Genomic DNA, 27,637 nt, shown 5'->3' with positions numbered 1-27,637 from the left:
AAAGGATTTCAAATAGTATTTGAACCCATGTCTTGTAAAGGCCGGCTGCAGACAGTTGTTAATGAGCGATGAGTGGAACATAGCTGCAGAGTAAGCATTACCGCCATTAAGCACGCTTTGTTAGGAAGTCTTGTCGAATTTGTAGAGCTGTTGCGTACACAGCACTAACACATTGAATGCATAGAGGCCTTGGAGAACGATTTAATGTCAGAACCGCTCAGATGAAAGTGTTCAGACATGATTCCTGAACTTGTGAACTTAAAGTGGATGACAAGTGGGCAGCAGGCTTCAGAGCAGTGAGCACATCTGGTGTGGAGATGCCTGTCTGTTTGAAGTGTTTGGCAGGTGTCAGCTAGGCAGGCCACTTTGTCTTCAGGGATGTGCTGAAATGGGGTTTTTGAGTTGGGCTACATCACAGATTGTCTTTGACTTTGATTGAATAGCATCATGAGACATTGTAAACAAATTGCTCCCGCAGAAAGGATGCAGGACATGTGCAGTCTTAGCTGTGGATTGTTACGGATGTTGGTTCTGTGATGTTGTGGCTAATTAGATCTTAGCCTTACTGTTAATTGTCCTGATTCTAGTTTTTCCATGGTTCCTCCAATGCACAGTGAGAGCACTGCTATCACTAATAGCATATTTGCCTCAACCTTTCATGGTCTTTCTGGATTGTGCTGAGTCGAGTGCAGTCTACCATCTAATTTTGTTTGTCTGACATGTGAAGAGACAAAATAAAAGCAGACTTGTGGACAAATTCCACCTTGAGACAAGTCAAGTTAATTCTCCACTTGCTCTCTGTGATCTCTGAAGCTTTGAATGTCTGCAGCTTAGGCTACATCAGTGAAGATGCAACTTCTTACAAATAAACAGGACTGACTTTTGTTTTATGCTTTATTGACAGTTTGTGTCTCTGATGTTGTCTTTGGCTCTGTGATATGATTTAGTCCTATTTTTGGCCACCTGAGTTTTGGATTATTGCTTTTGAAATTACTTCAACCATGGGCCTAATACAAATCCAAACTATTTAGAAATGCGTATGCTTCTGAAAGTTAATCATTTTAGAGTTACCAGAAACTCTGGAATTACATTTCGGGGGGAGATTAAAGGGTTTTAGGCTCTAGGAAGTATTTAAAGTCATTCAAAGGATTTCTGTCAAACTTGCTGATTAGCCCCAAATTACAGTGCCTTCAGAAGTATTCACACCCCTTGAGATTTATCACATTTTGTTGTAAGAGCCTGAATTTAAAATTGATTAAATTGAGATTTTCTGTCATGGACCTACACACAATACCCCATCCGTATCAAAGTGGAATTATGTTTAGAATTTTTAAAATTTTATTAAAAACTGAACTCTTGCATCAATAAGTATTCAACCACTTTATGGCAAGCCTACAGTGCATTTGGAAAGTATTCACCTTTGGCAGTGATTACAGCCTCAAGTCTTTTTGGGTATGAAGCTACAAACTTGGCACACCTTGTCCCGAAGCCACTCGTGCGTTGTCTTGGCTGTGTGCTTAGGGTCGTTGTCCTATTGGAAGGTGAGCCTTCGCCCCAGTCTGAGAACCTGCTCCAGAACACTCAGGACTTCATCAAGAATTTCTCTTTACTTTCCCTCGTTCCTGACTAGTCTCCCAGTCACTGCCGCTGAAACATCCCCACAGCATGATGCTGCCACCACCATGCTGCACCGAAGGGATGACGGCAGTTTTCCTCCAGACGTGATGCTTGGCATTCAGGCTAAAGAGTTCAATCTGGGTTTCATCAGACCAGAGAATCTTGTTTCTCATGGTCTGAGAGTCCTTTAGGTGCCTTGTGGCAAACTCCAAGCGGGCTGTCATGTGCCTTTTACTGAGGAGTGGCTTCAGTCTGGCCACTCAACCATTAAGGCCTGATTGGTGGAGTCCTGCGGAGATGGTTGTCCTTCTGGAAGGTTCTCTCATCTCCACAGAGGAACTCTGGAGATCTGTCAGAGTGAACATCGGGTTTTTGGTCACCTCCCTGACCAAGGCTGTTCTCCCCCGAATGCTCAGTTTGGCCAGGAGGCCAGCTCTAGGAAGAGTCTAGGTGGTTCCAAACTACTTCAATTTAAGAATGCTGGAGGGCACTGTTCTTGGGGACTTTTGATGCTGCAGACATTTTTTGGTGCTGCAGACATTTTTTGGTACCCTTCCCTAGATCTGTGCCTTGACACAATCTAGTCTCGGAGGTCTACGGACAATTCTTTCGATTTCATGGCTTGGTTTTTGCTCTGACATGCACGGTCAGCTGTGGGACCTTGTTGTTGTTGTTATTATTCTACTATGTAGAAAATAGTAAAAAATAAGTAAACCCTGAAATGAATAGGTGTGTCCAAACCTTTGACTGGTACTGTGTATATTTGACTACTAGCCTGAAACTATTGGATTGGTTGCCTTCAACTAATGGCAGGTTTGTATCTGCAGCTGCATGTGTAAGATCACCCACAATACCCTATACCATTCCAATCTATCAGTCATATTGGATCTACACAATACATTTCCATTCTCCTGAATGTCCATTGTCCCAGGTGTACAAAATCAAGTTAAATCAATTAACACGTTTTATTTTGTATATACAGTTGAAGTTGTAAGTTTAAATACACTTAGCTTGGAGTCATTAACTTGTTTTTCAACCACTCCACAAATTTCTTGTTAACAAACTATGGTTATTGCAAGTCAGTTAGGACATATACTTTGTGCATGACACAAGTAATTTTTCCAACAATTGTTTACAGACAGATTATTTCACTTATAATTCACGGTATCACAATTCCAGTGGGTCAGAGGTTTACATGCACTAAGTTGACTCTCTTTAAACAGCTTGGAAAATGTCATGGCTTTAGAAGCTTCTGATAGGCTAATTGACATCATTTGAGTCAATTGGAGGTGTACCTGTGGATGTATTTCAAGGCCTACCTTCAAACTCAGTGCCTCTGCTTGACATCATGGGAAAATCAAAAGAAATCAGCCAAGACCTCAGAACAAAAAATTGTAGACCTCCAAAAGTCTGATTCATTCTTGGGAGCAATTTCCAAACGCCTGAAGGTACCACGTTTATCTGTACAAACAATACTACGCAAGTGTAAACACCATGGGACCACGCAGCCGCCATACCACTCAGGAAGGAGACGCGTTCAGTCTCCTAGAGATGAACGTACTTTGGTGCGAAAAGTGCAAATTAATCCCAGAATGACAGCAAAGGACCTCGTGAAGATGCTGGAGGAAACGGGTACAAAAGTATCTATATCCACAGTAAAACGAGTCCTATATCGACATAACTTGAAAGGCCGCTCAGCAAGGAAGAAGCCACTGCTCCAAAACCGGCATAAAAAAGCCAGACTACGTTTTGCAACTGCACATGGCAACAAAGATCGTACTTTTTGGAGAAATGTTCTCTGGTCTGATGAAACAAAAATAGAACTGTTTGGCCATAATGACCATGATTATGTTTGGAGGAAAAAGGGGGAGGCTTGCAAGCAGAAGAACACCATCCCAACCGTGAAGCACGGGGGTGGCAGCATCATGTTGTGGGGGTGCTTTGCTGCAGGAGGGACTGGTGCACTTCACAAAATAGATGGTATCATGAGGAAAGAAAATGATGTGGATATATTGAAGGAACATCTCAAGACATCTGCTTGGAAGTTAAAGCTTGGTCGCAAATGGGTCTTCTAAATGGACAATGACCCCAAGCGTACTTCCAAAGTTGTTGCAAAATGGCCTGACAACAAAGTCAAGGTATTGGAGTGGCCATCACAAGGCCCTGACGTCAATCCTATAGAAGATTTGTGGGCAGAACTGAAAATGTGTGTGTGAGCAAGGAGGCCTACAAACCTGACTCAGTTACACCAGCTCTGTCAGGAGGAATGGGCCAAAATTCACCCAACTTATTGTGGGAAGCTTGTGGAAGGCTACCCGGAACATTTGACCCAAGTTAAACAATAATTCTCTCTAATATTATTCTGACATTTCACATTCTTAAAATAAAGTGGTGATCCTAACTGACCTACAACAGGGAATTTCTACTAGGATTAAATGTCAGGAATTGTGAAACTGAGTTTAAATGTATTTGGCTAAGGTGTATGTAAACTTCCGACTCAACTGTAATTATAAATAAGTTGACGCTCAACTACTGTATGACTCTTTCAACATGCCACTGAAAAGGTTGAAAGTTGCAATTCATTTTATTACACCTGACAATACTGCAGAGTCATTTAAAGCCATTTGCAAATAATAAGTTGGATGCTTTAGAAAAACAACTTTGAATATCCGTCTGAGGTTAAGTGTTCTTGTTTCAAACACATACTGTACCATCTTTGAAGGGATAGTTTATTAATAATACAAACTAACATGATATTCCACCAACCTCGGCTGTAGTTGATTCAAGAAGGCAGTTTTGTGATATTTAGTTTCTTTTCGACACTTAATAGAATTGTTTTTTGTTACTGTTAGCATTCTCAGTAATCTAGAAAAAAGAAACGCACACCTTTAAAGGCGAGGTGCTGGCTAGCGGAGTAGAACACTAGAAAATAAAGGAAAGCCGCACACTCTAAGAGCTCAGATGCAAAAATTTAATCACCAACGTTTCGACAGCGAAGCTGTCTTCATCAGGGTATCATCAAACACTGCGAGATGAGTCATTTATATAGTGTCAAGAGACACACAGGTGTTTGTAATCATGGCCAAGTATGGCCTAATATCATTGGTTAACTCAAATATTTAAAAAAATGGCATACAAAGAACATACAAAAAGACAAACAAATGGATAGCATACGATCATAGCATTTGTAGTCTAAAATGTATCTAACAAACAATTACAATGGCAAAATCACAATTATCACAAGAATGGCTTCAGATCAAAGTCTATGTTGAGACAGAAGGGTGCAAGGGTCTTTAAATTAAAGATCCAGGCAGCCTCTCGTTTCAACAATAAATGATCAAGGTCACCCCCTCTCCTCGGGAGGGTGACATGTTCAATACCAATATAACGCAGAGACGAAATCGGATGGTTTGCTTCCAAAAAGTGGGCCGCAACTGGGTAAGTTAAGTTTTTGCACCTAATGGTGCTACGATGCTCTGAGATACGTACTTTTAATTCACGCTTTGTTTTACCCACATAATTTTTACCACAAGGACAAGTTATAAGATAAATAACTGCCTTAGTGGAACACGTAATAACACCTTTAATTGGGATAGATTTCCCTGTTTGGGGGTGTTTGAAGCATTCTCAGTAAAACTTAACATTAATCTGTTCTTGTGCATGTTACAATACTTTGCTAATTGTATTTTAATACCATAGTAATGAGCTGAGAGTTGTTACTACTGTACATGAGTAATAGTGACTTTCTTATACCACTTATGTAATAACTCCATTATTATACTATTATAAAGCAATTTCCGACATCTTATATACCAACAATGTTGATATTGTAATAATCACCAAGTTACAACACGTGTAAGAACTAGATGTCAAGTGTTACTGTATTTCCTGATGTCTCACTCATGAAAATATATTTGTTAGTAATTTGGAAGCTGCCTAAGTGGTCTACTCTAATGTTGAGGTGATTCAATGTCCCTCATGTATTTAATTGTCGGCTATTGGCTATATTAAGATTTATATCTAAGGGCCCTCCAAACCATGTGCTTATGATCATATATTTAGACTAATTTAATTGACTTGTTTTTGGTTTTCCATCAAATATTTGGCGGCCGTCAAATACATATTTGTTCGATTTCAAATAACTTCCATATATTCAAATACCTTCAAATATTATTTCTTTTTCGAGACCTCTATTTGAATATCAAAGAAAAAAAGTTGCCTTTTAGTTGAAACTCTATATAAACTATATTTGACTACCACAAGTGTTTGAAAAGTTTGTATTTTTCAAATAAACTACAACTTTTTTCTGCCCAGGTCTGGTGCCAAGTAGTCGGACCGAGTATCGTAACGGATATGAGCAATTGTCCTGATACGATTATGATCAGAGTTTCTTTTATTATCCTTGATCAGGAACGCCTCTGGGTGACGGCAAACTTGTCTGCCCACTGCAAATTGAGGACACCGACACACACACACCTCTGTGCGCTGTTAGTAATCTGCAGCTTGTTTAAATCTATAAACATGCAGGGAGAATATTTTGCCAACCTCGCATTTAGGCATATTAAAACACTTCAGTGTTTTACGATCACGAGTATCATCCGATCCAACTATCAACTGTCATTACGGATACAATTACGAATATGAGTATGGCCAGGTCGACACACCCCTAGTAAGGCAACAGCCGGCAAAGGAAAGCTCTCGGGAGTGTGTGACTCAGGAGTGGAATTTCACAGGCTCTGGAGAACACTGCGCTGTGTGAGTGGGTCAGTGGGATGATTGAAGTGGACACTGCGCTGTGTGAGTGGGTCAGTGGGATGATTGAAGTGGGCACTGCACTGTGTGAGTGGGTCAGTGGGATGATTGAAGTGGGCAGGACCACATCGACTCAAATCGTAAAACAGTGTCCTAACATGCTGGACAGTTGAACTGATGGACTGATTCATTTTGAATGTAATTTTGACATAGGAAAGGCCTGTATTGTTACTTGCCTTGATGAAGATTGTCAGAGCTGATATCGTGTGTGTGTGTGCGCGGCCTTTTGATCGGGAAGCTAGACTCAAAGAATGGCCCTGCTGTGCTTTTTTGGCATTTGTCCAATCTACGGCCCAGAAGATGTTTCCTCACTGGTCTCCAAAACAAAGTGTCCAGTGTCCATAGCGGCAGCTGGACACTTTGTGTCAATAAGTAGGGTAAATGTCTTAGTTCTTATTCTAAATGTATCCAATGACCCACACCTGACAGGGTTAACCAGGGAACACAGGAAGGGCTGAACTTTGGCCAACATTTCACCCCAAGCACAACAAGGAAATCATATTTCTCATTTGGATGTGAATATGAACCTCCTGCCTGTATTAAAACAACTGTGTCCGTGTTTGAATAGAAGCAACCACTATAAGAGTGGGGAGAAAAGAAAAGGGGCTACTTGTGATGCTGCCTCACATTTACAATTTTTGTTAAATCCTCCTTATGTGAAGGTCTTGCTCCAGCCAAAACGGTGTGTGAGTTTTTGTTTTCTTTTTTATTAATTATGAGTCTTAAACATGTGCACCTGTGGGGAAAAACCCCCCTCCCTATTACTGATTGTTGTTATGTGCAGTCTAATTCAACCTGGAGTACTTCTCACAACACTACATGTCTTCTCTTCCTGGCCAAACCCTCTAACAGCTAAATGTATAATAAAATAGGTGGAAAATGTGTTATTTGAGGGTGTTTTCTCCTTTCATCCACTGAAGAATTTCCATCCCATTGCCTCTGTGCAGGCTGGGCGTAATTCCTGGGTGGATAGCTTATGAAATGACAGGCTTATCAACAGAGCTGCTCATTGAGGTGTACAGTAGGGAGCTGCTGCGTTGCTGCTGAGGCTTTGGGTTAAGACTGCTCTGGATTTGCTACATTGCTGCTGAAAAGTTGTTTAAAAGTTTGCTACTGAATCAAAATATTTCAGGCTATTTGTTTTTACCAACAGAGGAACATTGCCGACGCACATCTTCAAAACCTCACCATGATTCTGGTCCAGTAAAGCGTACACTTACAGTGCCTTCAAAGTATTCAGACCTCTTGACTTTTTCCACATTTTGTTAGGTTACAGCCTTATACTTGAATTGTTTAAATAGTTTTTTCCCCCCATCAATGTACAGACAATAACCCATAATGACAAAGCAAAAACAGGTTTTTAAATGTTTTTTGCTCATTTATAAAAAAAAAATGAAACTGAAATATGACATTTACATAAGTATTCAGACCCTTTACTCAGTACATTATTGAAGCACCTTTGGCAGTGATTACAGACTTGAGTCTTCTTTGGTATGACCCTACAAGCTTGGCACACCTGTATTTGGGGGGTTTCTCCCATTCTGCAGATCCTCTCAAGCTCTGTCAGGTTGGATGGTGAGCGTTGCTGCACAGCTATTTCCAGGTCTCTCCAGAAATGTTCAATCAGGTTCAAGTCCGAGCTCTGGCTGGACCACTCAAGGACATTCAGAGACTTCTGCGTTGTCTTGGCTGTGTGCTTAGGGTCGTTGTCCTGTTGGAAGGTGAACCTTTGCCCCAGTCTGAGGTCCTGAGCACTCTGGAGCAGGTTTACATCAAGGATCTCTCTGTACTTTGCTCCATTCATCTTTGCCTCAATCCTGACTAGTCTCCCTGCAGCTGAAAAATATCCCCACAGCATGATGCTGCCATCACCATGATTCACCGTAGGGATGTTGCCAGGTTTCCTCCAGACGTGACGCTTGGCATTCAGGCCAAAGAGTTCAATCTTGGTTTCATCAGACCAGAGAATCTTGTTTTTAATGGTCCGAGTCTTTAGGTTCCTTTTGGCAAAATCCAAGCGGACTATCATGTTCCTTTTACTGAGGAGTGGCTTCCTTCTTGTCACTACCATAAAGGCCTGGTTTGGTGGAGTGCTGCAGAAATGGTTGCCCTTCTGGAAGGTTATTCCATCTCCACAGAGGAACTTTGGAGATCTGTCAGAGTGACCATCAGGTTCTTGGTCACCTCCCTGACCAAGACCCTTCTCTGATTGCTCAGTTTGGCCGGGCGGCCAGCTCTAGGAACAGTCTTGGTGGTTCCAAACTTCTTACTTTTAAGAATGATGGAGGCCACTGTTCTTGGGGACCTTCAATGCTGCAGAAATGTTTTGGTACCCTTCCTCAGATCTGTGCCTTGACACAATCCTGTCTCGGCGCTCTACGGACAATTCATTCGACCTCATTGCTTGGTTTTTGCTCTAACATGCACTGTCAATTTTGGAACCTTTTTTATATAGACAGGTGTGTGCCTTTCCAAATCATGTCCAATCAATTGAATTTACCACAGGTGGACTCCAATCAAGTTGTAGAACATCTCAAGGATGACTAAAATGACTAAAATGTAAAAAATGTAAATGATCGGTGGAAACAGGATGCACCTGAGCTCAATTTCGAGTCTCATGGCAAAGGGCCTGAATACTTATGTAAATAAGGTATCGGTTTTTAATTTGGGAACTTTTCTAAAAACCTTTTTTCAGTTTAATTATGTGGTGTTGTGTGTAGATAGGTAAGGACATGTTTTAATTAATCAATTTTAGGATAAGGCTGTGATGTAACAAAATGTGGAAAAAGTCTGAATACTTTCTGAAGGCACTGTGTATATAATGTGTATACTTGTAGGCAATAGGCATATCATGAATTCACCACAATCATGAATGTATCAATTGTAGTGCTGAGCGATTGGTGCTTTTTGAAGTCGGTTCGGTTTCGATTAGATTTTTACAAAATAATCAATTTTTCTGTCCCTGTCAATCGTGCATTCTTCTCTTTCCGTGTCTGCCCCATACAGACTAGACAAGTAGGCATGCAATGGATTATGGTTATTGTACTTAATTACCATGTTTTCTGCGCTAAACAATGTAGAATTTTGGCTGGTTGGAAACTACAACCCCCTTCACATTGCACATTTTGGGCTTGATCTGATTTATCTCTAGAGAAACTGCATATTGAGATCACAGAAAAAAAAGAAGGAAATGTAATTCAAATAATTGAACCGACGTTGGTCAGTTGTTTTTAAAAAATGACCACAATTTTGGTTAATCGCTCAGCACTAATCAATTGTCATTTCCTTCTTTTGTCCATTTTACTTGACGTTGTTTTTCTGCCCTTGTATACGCTCAGCGCCACTGTATTACTCTATTGGGACACTGTAATGTCCATGGAGAATAAGAGCACCACCTCCCAGCTGCCCACTGCACTGAGGCTAGGAAACAATGTCACTACCAATAAATCCACAGTAATTGAGAATTTCAAAAAGTATTTTTCTACGGCAGGCCATGCTTTCCACCTGGCTACCCCTACCCCGGTCAACAGCCCTGCACCCCCCCACAGCAACTTGCCCAAACCTCCCCCACTTCTCCTTCACCCAAAACCAGATAGCTGATGGTCTGAAAGAGCTGCAAAATCTGGACCCCTACAAATCAGCCGGGCTAAACAATCTGGACCCTCTCTTTCTAAAATGATCTGCTGAAATTGTTGCAACCCCTATTACTAGCCTGTTCAACCTCTTTCGTATCGTCTGAGATTCCCATAGATTAGAAAGCTGCTGCGGTCATCCCCCTCTTCAAAGGGGGAGACACTCTAGACCCAAACTGCTACAGACCTATATCTATTCTACCCTGCCTTTCTAAGGTCTTTGAAAGCCAAGTTAATAAACAGATTACCGACCATTTCGAATCTCACCGTACCTTCTCCGCTATGCAATCTGGTTTCCGAGCTGGTCATGGGTACACCTCAGCCACACTCAAGGTTCTAAATGATATCATAACCGCCATCGATAAGAGACGTTACTGTGCATCTGTATTCATCGACCTGGCTAAGGCTTTCGACTCTGTCAAACACAACATTCTTATTGGCAGACTCAACAGTCTTGGTTTCTCAAATGATTGCCTCGCTTGGTTCACTAACAACTTCTCCGATAGAGTTCAGTATGTCAAATCGGAGGGCCTGTGTTCCGGACCTCTGGCAGTCTCTGGGGGTGCCACAGGGTTCAATTCTCGGGCCGACTCTCTTCTCTGTATACATCAGTGATGTCGCTCTTGCTGCTGGTGATTCTTTGATCCACCTCTATGCAGACGACACCATTCTGTATACCTCTGGCCCTTCTTCGGACGCTGTGTTAACTAACCTCCAGATGAGCTTCAATGCCAAACAACTCTCCTTCCGTGGCCTCCAACTGCTCTAAAATGCAAGTAAAACTAAATGCAAGCTCTTCAACCGTTCGCTGCCCGCACCTGCCCACCCATCCAGCATCACTACTCTGGACGGTTCTGACTTAGAATACGTTGACAACTACAAATACCTGGGTGTCTGGTTAGACTGTAAACTCCCCTTCCAGACTCACTTTAAACATCTCCAATCCAAAATTAAATCTAGAATCGGCTTCCTATTTCGCAACGAAGCATCCTTCACTCATGCTGCCAAACATAGCCTCGTAAAACTGACCATCCTACCGGTCCTCGACTTTGGCGATGTCATTTACAAAATAGCCTCCAACACTCTACTCAGCAAATTGCCATCCGTTTTGTCACCAAAGCCCCATATACTACCCACCACTGCGACCTGTATGCTCTCGTTGGCTGGCCCTTGCTTCATATTCGTCGCCAAACCCACTGGCTCCAGGTCATCTACAAGTCTCTGCTAGGTAAAGCCCCGCCTTATCGCAGCTCACTGGTCACCATAGCAGCACCCACCCGTAGCACGCGCTCCAGCAGGTATATCTCACTGGTCACCCCCAAAGCCAATTGCTCCTTTGGCCGCCTTTCCTTCCAGTTCTCTGCTGCCAATGACTGGAACGAACTGCAAAAATCTCTGAAGCTGGAGACTCTTGCCTCCCTCACTAGCTTTAAGCACCAGCTGTCAGAGCAGCTCACAGATCACTGCACCTGTACATAGCTCATCTGTAAATAGCCCATCCAATCTACCTCATCCCCATACTGTATTTATTTTTTTATCTTGCTCCTTTGCACCCCAGTATCTCTACTTGCACATTCATCTTCTGCACACCCTACCATTCCAGTGTTTAATTGCTATATTGTAATTACTTCGCCACCATGGCCTATTTATTGCCTTTCTTCTCTTATCCTACCTCATTTGCACATGCTGTATATAGATTTTTCTACTGTATTATTGATTGTATGTTTGTTTATTCCGTGTCTACCTCTGTGTTGTATGTGTCGAACTGCTTTGCTTTATCTTGGCCAGGTCGCAGTTGCAAAATGAGAACTTGTTCTCAACTAGCCTACCTGGTTAAATAAAGGTAAACATTTAAAAAAATTTCTTGGCTAGGTTTTGGCTGTGTCCTTGCATATTCTGGCTCTTGGCGATCTCATATAATGGCTTTTGTGTCAGCAAGCCAGTAATGAGATTTTCCTGTGAAACACTGAGCCGACTGTTGATAAGAAAGCGTCACATTTTTATGCGGGGGTTTCCTCCACTCACTTCCTACCCTTTTATACTCTAGCTTAGCCTCCCCCGGGTTTGTTTTCATTTCATGATTTTATCTTTTGCTTTAAAATACTTCTCTTTTAAATGCTCTAGTGATGTAGTGATTTCATTTTTAAAGTAAGTAGGTGTGAGTAGGCCTACGAGCCTATACTTATGACCAGCAGTTTTTTTTCAGGCCACAGCTCAGTTGATAAGAGCATGACAGAGCAATGCCCCGGTCATGGGTTCCATTCCCACAGGGATCACACAAATACAAAACATTTATGCACTCACTGCAACGTAAGTAAATAGTGGCTTGTATTACATAACCCTAGTGGGAAAACTCCTATCCCTAATTTATATGCATTTTAAAGGCATCCGCATGTTTCCCATCCAAAACATTTTGTGCATATATAATGACATTTTGTGACATTTTGGTCTTTGGCAAGGTTTTTTCTCGAGGCAAGCCGAAGTTCGGAGACGACGGCTACACCCCTTCGTTGGCCATTGGTCAACAGATTCTTCAATTAATTGTTTGTCATTCAACAATAGACGATTCATTTTCATGCACATTCTTTCTTGAGAAATACTGCACCAAACATACTGTTGGTCATGTAGTGTATGTGGACACCTGCTCGTCACACATCTCATTCCAAAGTCACAGGCATTAATATGGAGTTGGTTCCCCCTTTGATGCTATAACAGCCTCCACTCTTCTGGTAAGGCTTTCCACTAGATGTTGAAACATTGCTGTGGGGACTTGCGTCCATTCAGCCATGAGCATTATTGAGGTCGGGCATTGATGTTTGGCAATGAGGCCTGGCATGCAGTCGGCGTACCAATTCATCCCAAAGGTATTAGATGGGGTCAAGTTCTTCCACACCGATCTCAACAAACCATTTCTGTATGGACCTCATTCTGTGCACAGGGGCATTGACACGCTGAAACAGGAAAGGGCCTTCCCAAAACTGTTGCCACTAAGTTGGAAGCACAGAATCGTCTAGAATGTCATTGTATGCTGTAGCTTTAAGAGTTCCCTTCACTGGAACTAAGGGGCCCAAACCATGAAAAACAGCCTCAGACCATTATTCCTTCTCGACTAAACTTTACAAGTGGCACTATGCATTGGGGCAGGTAGCGTTTTCCTGGCATCCGCCAAACCCTAATTCGTCCGTCAGACTGCCAGCTGGTGAAGCATGATTCATCACTCCAGAGAAGGTGTTTCCACTGCTCCAGAATCCAATGGCGGCGAGATTTACACCACTCCAGCCGACGCTTGGCATTGCGCATGGTGATCTTGGTGTGTGGCTGCTCGGCCATGGAAACCCATTTCACGAAGCTCCCGACGAACACTTCTTGTGCTGACATTGCTTCTAGAGGCAGTTTGGAACTCTGTAGTGAGTGGTGCAACCGAGGACAGAAGATTTTTACGCGGCATGCGCTTAAGCAATTAGCGGTCCCGTTCTGTGAGCTTGTGTGGCCTACCACTTTGCGGCTGAGCTGTTGTAGCTCCTAGACTTTTCCACTTCACAATAACAGCACTTCAAGTTGACCGGGGAAGAAAATTGACGAACTGACTTGTTGGAAAGGTGGCATCCTTTGACGGTGCCACGTTGAAAGTCACTAAGCCCTTCAGTAAGGCCATTCTACTGCCAATGTTTGTCTATAGAGATTGCATAGCTGTGTGCTTGATTTTATACACCTATCAGCAACGGGTGTGGCTGAAAAAGCCAAATCAACTAATTTGAAGTGGGGTCCACATACGTTTGTATACAGTATGAGTCAAGTTTGGACACACCTACTCATTCAAGGGTTTTTCTTTATTTTCCTATTTTCTACATTCTAGAATAATAGTGAAGACATCCAAACTATGAAATAACACATGGAATCATGTAGTGACCAAAAAAGTGTTACCCTTTGTCCTTTGCCTTGATGACCGCTTTGCACACTCTTGGCATTCTCTCAACCAGCATCACCTGGAAGGCTTTTCCAACAGTCTTGAAGGATTTCCCATGTATGCTGAGGACTTGTTGGCACTTTTCCTTCACTCTGCGGTCCAACTCATCCCAAACCATCTCAATTTGGTTGAGGTCGGGGGATTGTGGAGGCCAGGTCATCTGATGCAGCATTCATCACTCTCCTTCTTGGTCAGATAGCCCTTACACAGCCTGGAGGTGTGTTGGGTCATTGTCCTGTTGAAAAACAAATGATAGTCCCACTAAGCGCAAACCAGATGGGTTGGCATATCGCTGCAGAATGCTGTGGTAGCCATGCTGGTTAAGTGTGCCTTGAATTAAAAAATTAATCTGACAGTGTCACCAGCAAAGCACACCATCACACCTCCTCCATGCCGCATGTGTGGTTCCCACCGTGAAGAGATCCGTTCACCTACTCTGTGTCTCACAAAGAAACGCCGGTTGGAATCAAAAATCTAACATTTGGAGTCATCAGACTAAAGGACAGATTTCCACCGTTCTAATGTCCATTGCTCGTGTTTCTTGGCCCAAGCAAGTCTCCTCTTGTTATTGTTGATCACTTGTTTGATGTGCGTGTTACGTGAACTCTGAAGCATTTATTTTTAGCTGCAATTTCTGAGGCTGGTAACTCTAATGAACTTATCCTCTGCAGCAGAGGTAACTTTGGATCTTCCTTTCCTGTGGCGGTCCTCATGAGAGACAGTTTTATCATAGTGTTTGATGGTTTTTGAGACTGCACCTGAAGAAACTTTCAAAGTTCTTGAAATGTTCCTTGATTGACTGACCTTCATCTCTTAAAGTAATGATGGACTGTCATTTCTTTGTTTATTTGAGCTGTTCTTGCCATAATATGGACTTGATCTTTTACCAAATGGGAATATCTTTTGTATACCACCCCTAACTTGTCACACGCATTTAAGAAGGAAAGAAATTCTACAAATTAACTTTTTGCATGGCAGACCTGTTAACCTCTCTAGGGTAGGTGGGACGAAATCGTCCCGCACTATTCAACAGCCAGTGACACATCAGAGCGCCAAATTTAAAACCACAAAATGTCATAATTCAAAGTTCTCAAACATAGGACTATTTTACACCATTTGAAAGACAAGACTCTCGTTAATCTAACCACACTGTCCGATTTCAAAAAGGCTTTACAGCGAAAGCAAAACATTAGATTGTTAGAGTACATAGTCAGAAATAACCACACAGCCATTTTTCAAGCAAGCATATATGTCACAAAAACCAAAAACACAGCTAAATGCAGCACTAACCTTTGATGATCTTCATCAGATGACACTCCTAGGACATTATGTTATACAATACATGCATGTTTTGTTCAATCAAGTTTATATTTATCAAAAACCAGCTTTACATTAGCATGTGATGTTCAGAACTAGCAACTAGCATACACACCGCAAACTTCCGGTGAATTTACTTAATTACTCACGATAAACATTCACAAAATACATAACAATTATTTTAAGAATTATAGATACAGAACTCCTTTATGCAATCGCGGTGTCAGATTTTAAAATAGCTTTTCGGCGAAAACACATTTTGCAATATTCTGAGTAGATATCATGGCTAGCTAATTTGACACCCACCAAGTTTGGCCCTCACCAAACTCAGATTTACTATAAGAAAAATTGGATTACCTTTGCTGTTCTTCATCAGAATGCACTCCCAGGACTTATACTTCAACAACAAATGTTGTTTTGGTTCAAAATAATCCATAGTTATATTGAAATAGCTCTGTTTTGTTCGTACGTTGAGGTCAGTATCCGAAGGGTGATGCGCGGGCGCATTTCGTGACAAAAAAAATCAAAATATTCCATTGCCGTACTTCAAAGCATGTCAAACGCTGTTTAAAATAAATTTGTATGCGATTTTTCTCGTAAAATAGCAATAATATTCCAACCAGGCGACGTTGTATTCGTTCAAAGAGAGAAAGAAAAACATGTCGTCTTGTGCACGCTCGCTCCAGTGTCAGTGTTCCCTGCCTGACCACTCACAAAAACTCGCCCAGAGACTGCAGAGCTCTCATTCCACTTTCTGGCGCCTTCTGAGAGCCAATGGAAGCCTTACAAAATGTCACGTTACAGCAGAGATGCTGTATTTTTGATAGAGATGCCCAAGAAGGACAACAAATTGTCAGACTGGGCACTTCCTGCATGGAATCTTCTCAGGTTTTGGCCTGCCATATGAGTTCTGTTATACTCACAGACACCATTCAAACAGTTTTAGAAACTATAGTGTTTTCTATCCAAATCTACTAATTATATGCATATTCTTGTTTCTGGGTAAGAGTAGTAACCAGTTTAAATCGGGTACGTTTTTTTTATCCGGCCGTGAAAATACTGCCCCCTAGCCCCAACAGGTTAATTGAAATGCATTTCAGGTAACCACCTCATGAAGCTGGTTGATTGAATGCCAACAGTGTGCGAAGCTGTAATCAAGGCAAAGGATAGGTCATTTCAAATATAAAATATATTTTGATTTGTTTAACAATTTTTGGTTTACTACATGATTCCATATTATTTCATAGTTTCGATGTCTTCACTATTATTCTACAATGTAGAAAATAGTAAAAATAAATAAAAACCCTTGAATGAGTAGGCGTGTCCAAACTTTTGACTGGTACTGTGTAGTCAGATGTAAAATTGTGTGACTAAGATCTCCTTGTCAAAATATTAATTTCTTAGACGAATTCTGACTATTTTGAGGAGGTGCATACTGGCTACAGCATCTTAAGATGGACAAACAGTACTATAGTTCCTTTCTCAGAATGTTCATTGAAGGTCTTTTTAAGGGGGTATGCGATCACACTTGTTCGTCAAGCCGAACCTAACCCGAAGCATATGGAACACGTAATGGTTCATTGTCCCTTTCTCTTTCTCTCCCAGGGTGCCCACTAAGTGTTGAAGATGATGTCTGATGCCAGTGACATGTTGGCAGCAGCTTTGGAGCAGATGGATGGGATAATAGCAGGTAAGGGTCTCTTTTTTTTGCATTGACATGAGGAAGAACAAGGAGTGATCTCGCAGCGTCACATTCACTGGCTCCACATTATCAGTCAGTAAGACTTGGGACTGTATTCACAGAGTGAGTAATTTTTTACTTCTAGGTCATAATAAGCTCATATGGGCAGGGGGGTACCTGATCCTCTCTAGATCAGCACTCCTTCGCTGAGATGCTTGATTAATACGGTAATTAATTTACAGTAAAATATGCGTCTTAATGCTCACTGATGGCTTGTTGGTCCTATCTGGCCAAACCAGAATAGCTCTACAACACATATTTCAACATGAGGACGAACATTTTTAGACTGAAAAATTTACCTTTTCACGCATGAGTTCCAAATATCGCTAACGGTCGCCCCAGCTTGAGTTTTTTTAAAGCACGTGATGTCACAATGCACTCACTGTTCCAAAATGTGACCGTTACGCCACAGGACAGTTAACCCGCACTGCCCTCAAGCCAAGGCACGTTGCCTGCTAATTATCTATAGGCTATGTTTCAACTTCTCAATTTCAACTTATTTTCTAACAATTTAAAATTTTTAACAACAGTTTGAATTAAGATGTTTTCCGCCTCATTCATTTACATAGAAGTAGCCGTTTCACTGTTGTGGACAATTTCTGTTTGAGGCTTTTCTGACCCATACAAACTTCTCTCTTCAACGAGAGCCCAAGCACTTCCCCAATGTTTTCCCCGATCAAGTATGCAGACATTTGCGCATCTCCAGGTTCTGTTCGGACAGAACCTGCGCAAACTTTTTCTCCCTGGCACATTTTCCTGCTGGCACACTGTATGTACAGTGTATTCAGTACAGTGTATTCAGAAAGTATTCAGACCACTTGACTTTTTCCACATTGTTACGTTACAGCTTTATTCTAAAATGAAGTAAATAAATACAAAATCCTCAATCTACACACAATACCCCATAATGACAAAGCGAGAACAGGTTTGTAGACATGTATTAAAGATACCTTATTTACATAAATATTCAGACCCTTTGCTATGAGATTTGAAATTAAGCTCAGGTGCATCCTGTTTCCATTGATCATCCTTGAGATGTTTCTACAACTTGATTGGAGTCCACCTGTGGTAAATTCAATTGATTGGACATGATTTCCAAAGGTACACACCTGTGTATATATATACAGTCATGGCCAAAAGTTTTGAGAATGACACACACATTAATTTTCCCAATGTCTGCTGCCTCAGTGTCTTTAGATATTTTTGTCAGATATTACTATGGAATACTGAAGTATAATTACAAGCATTTCATAAGTGTCAAAGGCTTTTATTGACAATGACATGAAGTTGTTGCAAAGAGTCAATATTTGCAGTGTTGACCCTTTTTTTCCCAAGACCTCTGCAATCTGCCCTGGCATGCTGTCAATTAACTTCTGGGCCACATCCTGACTGATGGCAGTCATTTTTGCATAATCAATGCTTGGAGTTTGTCAGAATTTGTGGGTTTTTGTTTTTCCACCCACCCGCCTCTTGAGGATTGACCACAAGTTCTCAATGGGATTAAGGTCTGGGGAGTTTCCTGGCCATAAACCCAAAATATCGATGTTTTGTTCCCTGAGCCACTTAGTTAACACTTTTGTCTTATGGCAAGGTGCTCCATCATGCTGGAAAAGGCATTGTTCGTTACCAAACTGTTCCTGGATGGTTGGGAGAAGTTGCTCTCGGAGGATGTGTTGGTACCATTCTTTATTCATGGCTGTGTTCTTAGGCAACATTGTGAGTGAGCCCACTCCGTTGGCTGAGAAGCAACCCCACACATGAATGATCTCAGGATGCTTTACTTTTGGCATGACACAGGACTGATGGTAGCATTCTCCTTGTCTTTTCCGGACAAGCTTTTTTTCCAGATGCCCCAAACAATCAAAGGGGATTCATCAGAGAAAAATGACTTTACCCCAGTCCTCAGCAGTCCAATCCCTGTACCTTTTCCAGAATATCAGTCTGTCCCTGATGTTTTTCGTGGAGAGAAGTGGCTTTTTTGCTGCCCTTTTTGATACCAGGCCATCCTCCAAAAGTCTTCGCCTCACTGTGCGTGCAGATGCACTCTCACCTGCCTGCTGCCGTTCCTGAGCAAGCTCTGTACTGGTGGTGCCCCGATCCCGCAGCTGAATCAACTTTAGGAGACGGTCCTGGCGCTTGCTGGACTTTCTTGGGTGTCCTGAAGCCGCCTTCACAACAATTGAACCGCTCTCCTTGAAGTTCTTGATGATCCGATAAATGGTTGATTTAGGTGCAATCTTACTGGCAGCAATATCCTTGCCCATGAAGCCCTTATTGTGCAAAGCAATGATGACGGCATGTGTTTCCTTGCAGGTAACCATATTTGACAGAGGAAGAACAATGATTCCAAGCACCACCCTCCTTTTGAAGCTTCCAGTCTGTTATTTGAACTCAATCAGCATGACAGAGTGATCTCCAGCTTTGTCCTCGTCAACACTCACACCTGTGTTAACGAGAGAATCACTGACATGTCAGCTGGTCCTTTTGTGGCAGGGCTGAAATGCAGTGGAAATGTTTTTTGGGGATTCAGTTCATTTGCATGGCAAAGAGGGACTTTGCAATTAATTGCAATTCATCTGATCACTCTTCATGACATTCTGGAGTATATACAAACTGAGGCAGCAGACTTTGTGAAAATTAATATTTGTGTCATTCTCAAGACTGTATAAGGTCCCACAGTTGACAGTGCATGTCAGAGCAAAAACCAAGCCATGAGTTTTGAAGGAATTGTGTCGAGGCACAGATTTGGGGAAGGGTACCAAAAAATGTCTGCAGCATTGAAGTTCCCCAAGAACACAGTGGCCATCATTGTTAAATGGAAGACGTTTGGCACCACCCAGACTCTTCCTAGTGCTGGCCGCCTGGCCAAACTGAGCAATTGGGGAAGAAGGACCTTGGTCAGGGAGGTGATTGGTCATTCTGACAGAGCTCCAGAGTTCCTCTGTGGAGATGGGAGAACCTTCCTAAAAGAAAACCTTCTCTGCATCACTCCACCAATCAGGCTTTTATGGTAGAGTGACCAGACGGAAGCCACTCCTCAGTAAAAGCCACATGACAGGACTCTCAGACCATGAGAAATATTCTCTTGTCTGATGAAACCAGGATTAAACTCTTTGTTCTGAATGCCAAGCGTCATGTCTGGAGGAAACCTAGCACTATCCCTACGGTGAAGCATGTTGGTGGCAGCAACATGCTGTGGGCATGTTTTTCAGAGGCAGGGACTGGAGACAAGTCACGATTGAGGTAAAGATGAACGGAGCAAAGAACAGAGATGCAACGCTGTGTACGACTCCCTTCACAGAACAGCGCAAACTGGCTCTAACCAGAATAGACAGAGGAGTGGGAGGCCCGGTGAACAACTGAGCAAGAGGACAAGTACAATAGTGTCTCGTTTGAGAAACGGATGCCTCCCAAGTCCTCAACTGGCAGCTTCATTAAATAGTACCTGCAAAACACCAGTCTCAAAGTCAACTACGAAGAGGAGACTCTGGCCTTCTAGCCAGAGTTTCTCTGTCCAGTGTCTGTTCTTTTGCCCATCTTAATCTTTTCTTTTTATTGGCCAGTCTGAGATGTCTTTTTCTTTGCAACTCTACCTAGAAGGCCAGGTAGCCCTGTCACGGCCAACTCGATCACAAAATTGTACTGAACAACGCTGCCTCGTGTCGAAAGAGGGCTTATATTGCTAGCTAGATAGCAACTACAAAACAACTTAGTTGTTTGTCATTTGCACTCCTGGTCCAGTTGGTCTTGGAGGTTGTAAACATCTCCAGCACCCTTCTATCTATTTGTCGAAACAGATGGTCTTCCACACACATGATCCATAGGGTCTGCATTGACCGTCTCCAGTAAGAACTGTCTGTGGTTTGAATTTGTTGCATTACAGACATTCCTAGTCGGTCTACATGGCTGGACGGCCCACCAGTCGGTTTCTAACCATGGCTCCCCCAGGAGCGGTGGCGGCTGCAGCAGCCGCTGCTTGCTGGTCTCGCAATAATTTTTCTCGCTGTCTCAACTTCTCAATATATTCCGGATCAATTAAATAACGCTGTGTGTTCCTATGTAAAAGAACATAGAAAGAGGAAGCAGCCATTGTAATTATTTAGCAATCTCGGATAGACAGTGCACAGTAACATAGTTCCCATGAACCTGTTTAACCTCTCTGGGCTAGGCGGGACGAATTCGTCCCACCTACGTAACAGCCACTGGCAGCCTGTGGCGCGATTTTCAAAACCTTAAAAATCCTATTACTTCAATTTCTCAAACATATGACTATTTTACAGCTATTTAAAGACAAGACTCTCGTTAATCTAACCACACTGTCCGATTTCAAAAAGGCTTTACAACGAAAGCAAAACATTAGATTATGTCAGCAGAGTACCAAGCCAGAAATAATCAGACACCCATTTTTCAAGCCAGCATATAATGTCACCAAAACCCAGAAGACAGCTAAATGCAGCACTCACCTTTGATGATCTTCATCAGATGACAACCCTAGGACATTATGTTATACAATACATGCATGTTTTGTTCAATCAAGTTCATATTTATATCAAAAACCAGCTTTTTACATTAGCATGTGACGTTCAGAACTAGCATACCTCCCGCAAACTTCCGGGGAATTCGCTAACATTTGACTAAATTACTCACGATAAACGTTCACAAAAAGCATAACAATTATTTTAAGAATTATAGATACAGACCTCCTCTATGCACTCGATATGTCCGATTTTAAAATAGCTTTTTGGTGAAAGCACATTTTGCAATATTCTAAGTACATAGCCCAGGCATCACGGGCTCGCTATTTAGACACCCGGCAAGTTTAGCACTCACCATAATCATATTTACTATTATAAAAGTTTGATTACCTTTTGTTGTCTTCGTCAGAATGCACACCCAGGACTGCTACTTCAATAACAAATGTTGGTTTGGTCCAAAATAATCCATCGTTATATCCGAATAGCGGCGTTTTGTTCGTGCGTTCCAGACACTATCCGAAATAGTAAAGAAGTGTGCGCGCATGGCGCAATTCGTGACAATAAAATTCTAAATATTCCATTACCGTACTTCGAAGCATGTCAACCGCTGTTTAAAATCAATTTTTACGCCATTTTTCTCGTAGAAAAGCGATAATATTCCGACAGGGAATCTCCTTTTCGGCAAACAGAGGAAAAAATCCCAAAGGCGGGGGCGGTCGGGTCACGCGCCTAAGCCCAGAGTCCCTTGATCGGCCACTTGAGAAAGGCGATAATGTGTTTCAGCCTGGGGCTGGAATGACGACATTCTGTTTTTTTCCCGGGCTCTGAGCGCCTATGGACGACGTGGGAAGTGTCACGTTAGAGCAGAGATCCTTAGTAAATGATAGAGATGGAAAAGAAGTTCAAGAAATGGTCAGACAGGCCACTTCCTGTAAAGGAATCTCTCAGGTTTTGACCTGCCATTTGAGTTCTGTTATACTCACAGACACCATTCAAACAGTTTTAGAAAATGTAGGGTGTTTTCTATCCATATGTAATAAGTATATGCATATTCTAGTTACTGGATAGGAGTGGTAACCAGATTAAATCGGGTACGTTTTTTATCCAGCCGTGTCAATACTGCCCCCTATCCTAAACAGGATAAACTAGTATTTCCCCCATTTTGAAAAGCCCGCCTTCGAGGGTGGGAACACAATTGAACAAGGAAAAGGTCTCCCGTCAGGCTGTAGTATTTACAAAGCCAGGGAAAATGAGTCATCCTAGACATCCTGCAATATCCTGGCAGATAGGAACATCATTGAGACAAGTCCAATGGCTCTATTGAACAAGGACAGCCATATCTACTCCATTCATGTTTAGATCAGACAGCAGGCTCAATCAACCGATGACAACATTGGTTGAACTCCCGCTGTGCGACCCAAAAAAGTTGACTGGAAAAACACCCCAAATAGTGTGTAGCTGTGAAGTTTCCCTTTAACTCTTTTTGATGATTATCATGTTTTCTGGCCAGAACTGTTGTCGGGCTAATTCCATAGAGGTTTTTCTTCAGGAAGTGGACATTTCTTCGGTTCTGTTTTCATACATTTAGTAGCTGATAAGAGTGAATCTATGTGAAGCCCATTTCAGTACTGCTGTATGATTGATTTAGTCTAATGTTAATGCCCAGAGTCAGCGTGGACCTATTTTTCTGCATTGGGTTAATTATAGGTCTGACATTTTGTTAACTTTCCGATCACATGATGTCCAGGTCCACGTTTCCCATGTAAATCTTTCTACTGTCCTCATTCAAGTTTTCTCTCTTTCTCACTATCTCTTTCTCTCTTTCGATCTCTCAGTCTCCTGTAGCTGTTTTCCTATAGTCTCTCGTGTAAAGCGATTTGGCATTAAGTAGCTAGATTTCCTCACTTGTCATGTTGGCTAATTCTTGTAACAGTGAGCATGATTTAATGGTCTATCCAAGAGTTACTTTCCTGGTGTTTGGCCTGTGCTTCGTGCATTGATTAGAAATGCATGGCTGGCGTGCACCCATTATATTTACCATACCCTGCAGAATGATTGCACAGAATTTCCTCTTTCTTTGGCTAAAATAAACTCCCCTTCCCTTTGTTATGTGGGTATAACATCGATATTGGACACAAATAATCAATTGATTAACTTATACCATTAACCTACAGTAGACCTTATGAAAGACTGAACCATTGTCCCTCTTTCATGGGGAGGCTAGTTGTAAATGGAGAAAGATGCTCAATCTTTAAACTATGGAAACTATCTAATTGAGTGCCCCCCTCCCCCCACCCAGGCTCCAAGTCCATGGACTACTCCAACGGCCTGTTTGACTGCCAGTCACCAACCTCTCCCTTCTTGGGAAGCCTGCGGGCGCTGCACCTGCTGGAGGACCTCCGGGGCGTGCTGGAGCTGATGGACACCGAGGAGAGGGAGGGCCTACGCTGCCAGATCCCTGACGCCACTGCAGACAGCCTGGTGGACTGGCTGCAGCAGGGACACCTGATGGTAAGACCAGTCAAAAGTAGTGCACTATATAATCTATAATGGGTCTGCGGTCAAACGACCACCCCTCATCACTGTCAAACGCTCCCTAAAACACTTCAGCGAGCAGACCTTTCTAACCGACCTGGCCCGGGTATCCTGGAAGGATATTGACCTCATTCCGTCAGTAGAGGATGCCTGGTTATTCTTTAAAAGTGCTTTCCTCACAATCTTAAATAAGCATGCTCCATTAAAAAAATAATTGAACCAGGAACAGATATAGCCCTTTGTTCACTCCAGACCTGACTGCCCTTGACCAGCACAAAAACATTCTGTGGCGTACTGCATTAGCATCGAATAGCCCCCACGAGATGCAACTTTTCAGGGAAGTTAGGAACCAGTATACACAGGCAGTTAGGAAAGCAAAGGCTAGCTTTTTCAAAGAGAAATTTGCATCCTGTAGCACAAACTCCAAAACGTTCTGGGACACTGTAAAGTCCATGGAGAATAAGAGCACCTCCTCCCAGCTGCCCACTGCACTGAGGCAAGGAAACACTGTCACCTCTGATAAATCCACGATAATTGAGAATTTCAATAATCATTTTTCTACAGCTGTCCATGCTTTCCACCTGGTTTACCCCTACCCTGGTCAACAGCCCTGAACCCCCCACAGCAACTTGCCCAAGCCTCCACCATTTCTCCTTCACTCAAATCCAGATAGCTGATGTTCTGAAAGAGCTGCAAAATCTGGACCCCTACAAATCAGCCAGGCTAGACAATCTGGATCCTCTCTTTCTAAAATTATCTGCCGAAATTGTTGCAAGCCCTATTACTAGCCTGTTCAACCTCTCTTTCCTATCGTCTGAGATCCCCAAAGATTGGAAAGCTGCCGCTGTCATCCCCCTCTTCAAAGCGGGAGACACTCTAGACCCATACTGCTACAGACCTATATCTATCCTACCCTGCCTTTCTAAGGTCTTCGAAAGCCAAGTTAACACACAGATCACCAACCATTTCGAATCCCACCGTACCTTCTCTGCTATGCAATCTGGATTCCCGAGCTGGTCATGGGCGTACCTCAGCCACGCTCAAGGTCCTAAACGATATCATAACTGCCATCGATAAGAGACTATACTGTGCAGCTGTATTCATCGATCTGGCCAGGGCTTTCGACTCTGTCAATCACCACATTGTTATCGGCAGACTCAACAGCCTTGGTTTCTCAAATGACTGCCTCGCCTGGTTCACCAACTACTTCTCAGACAGAGTTCAGTGTGTCAAATCGGAGGGCCTGTTGTCCGGACCTCTGGCACTCTCTATGGGGGTACCACAGGGTTCAATTCTCGGGCCGACTCTTTTCTCTGTATACATCAATGATGTTGCTCTTGCTGCTGGTGACTCTGTGATCCACCTCTACGCAGACGACACCATTCTGTATACTTCTGGCCCTTCTTTGGACACTGTGTTAACTAACCTCCAGACGAGCTTCAATGCCATACAACTCTCCTTCCGTGGCCTGCAACTGCTCTTAACCTGTTGGGGCTAGGGGGCAGTATTTTCACGGCTGGATAAAAAAACGTACCCGATTTAATCTGGTTACTAATCCTACCCAGTAACTAGAATATGCATATACTTATTATATATGGATAGAAAACACCCTAAAGTTTCTAAAACTGTTTGAATGGTGTCTGTGAGTATAACAGAACTCATTTGGCAGGCAAAACCCTGAGACATTTTCTGACAGGAAGTGGATACCTGATGTGTTGAATTACCTTTAAGCCTATGCCATTGAAACACACAGGGGTTGATTAATGTTTTGGCACTTCCTATTGCTTCCACTAGATGTCACCAGCCTTTACAAAGTGTTTTGAGTCTTTTACTGTGAGATCTGACCGAACAAGAGCCATGGAACGGTGATGGCCGATTAGACTCTGGCGCGAGTTCATGTTGGGTACCCTCGTTCCAATACGTTATAAAAGAGAATGCATTCGTCCACCTTGAATATTATTCATGTTCTGGTTAAAAAGGCACTAATGATTTATGCTATACAACGTTTGACATGTTTGAACGAACGTAAATATATTTTTTTCCCCTCGTTCATGACGAGAAGTCCGGCTGGCTTAGATCATGTGCTAACAACACGGATCTTTTTGGATATAAATGATGAGCTTTTTTGAACAAAACTACATTCGTTATGGACCTGGGATCCCGGGAAGTGACATCTGATGAAGAGAATCAAAGGTAATGGATTATTTACATAGTATTTTCGATTTTAGATCTCTCCAACATGGCCGTTTGTCTGTATAGCAAAGCATATTTTTCTGGGCGCAGTGCTCAGATTATTGCAAAGTGTGATTTCCCAGTAAGGTTATTTTTAAATCTGGCAAGTTGATTGCGTTCAAGAGATGTAAATCTATAATTCTTTAAATGACAATAATATTTTACCAATGTTTTCTAATTTTAATTATTTAATTTGTGGTGCTGACTTGACTGCCGGTTATTGGAGGGAAACGATTTCCTCAACATCAATGCCATAGTAAAACGCTGTTTTTGGATATAAATATGAACTTGATAGAACTAAAAATGCATGCATTGTCTAACATAATGTCCTAGGAGTGTCATCTGATGGAGATTGTAAAAGGTTAGTGCATCATTTTAGCTGGTTTTATGGTTTTGGTGACCCTGTCTTTGAATTGACAAAACATTACACACAGCTATTGTCAATGTACTCTCCTAACATAATCTAACTTTATGCTTTCGCCGTAAAACCTTTTTGAAATTGGACAACGTGGTTAGATTAAGGAGATGTTTATCTTTCAAAGGGTGTAAGATAGTTGTATGTTTGAAAAATTTGAATTTTGACATTTATTTGGTTTCAAATTTGCCACTCTTGAAATGCACCTGCTGTTGATAGGGTGCACCACGGGTGGCACGCTAGCGTCCCACATAGCCCCAAGAAGTTAAATACAAGTAAAACTAAATGCATGCTCTTCAACCAATCGCTGCCCACACCTGCCTGCCCGTCCAGCATCACTACTCTGGACGGTTCTGACTTAGAATATGTGGACAACTACAAATACCTAGGTGTCTGGTTAGACTGTAAACTCTCCAGTCTCACATTAACCCTCCTTCCAGACTCACGTATCTCCAATCCAAAACTATTTCGCAACAAAGCATCCTTCACTCATGCTGCCAAACATACCCTCGTAAAACTGACTATCCTACCGATTCTTGACTTCGGCGATGTCATTTACAAAATAGCCTCCAACCCTCTACTCAGCAAATTGGATGCAGTCTATCACAGTGCCATCCGTTTTGTCACCAAAGCCCCATATACAACCACCACTGCGACCTGTATGTTCTCGTTGGCTGGCCCTCGCTTCATATTCGTCATCAAACCCACTGGCTCCAGGTCATCTAAGTCTTTGCTAGGTAAAGCCCTGCCTCATCTCAGCTCACTGGTCACCATAGCAGCATCCACCCATAGCACGCGCTCCAGCAGGTATATTTCACTGGTCAACCCCAAAGCCAATTCCTCGTTTGTCTGCCTTTCCTTCCAGTTCTCTGCTGCCAATGACTGGAACGAACT

The 27,637-nt window shown here is 42.4% G+C and overlaps 1 protein-coding gene across 5 annotated transcripts in view; it reads left to right on the top strand.

Annotated features, from left to right (window-relative positions):
• LOC106573299 (liprin-beta-1) overlaps positions 1-27,637 on the top strand; it is a 90,643-nt gene that overhangs the window by 4,226 nt on the left and 58,780 nt on the right. For all 5 annotated transcript variants that reach the window (XM_014148234.2, XM_014148233.2, XM_014148232.2 and 2 more), the window contains exons 2-3: positions 16,951-17,035; positions 23,861-24,072. In XM_014148234.2, coding sequence (XP_014003709.1) covers positions 16,972-17,035; positions 23,861-24,072 — 276 coding nt within the window. In that variant the 5' untranslated portion in view covers positions 16,951-16,971. The remainder of the gene's footprint in view (positions 1-16,950; positions 17,036-23,860; positions 24,073-27,637) is intronic.

Source organism: Salmo salar, chromosome ssa16, assembly GCF_905237065.1.
Source record: "Salmo salar chromosome ssa16, Ssal_v3.1, whole genome shotgun sequence".
In the NCBI taxonomy this organism is placed as follows: domain Eukaryota; kingdom Metazoa; phylum Chordata; class Actinopteri; order Salmoniformes; family Salmonidae; genus Salmo; species Salmo salar.
The sequence above is the reverse complement of the archived record's forward strand: the minus strand, read 5'-3'. Positions and strand labels throughout refer to the sequence as shown.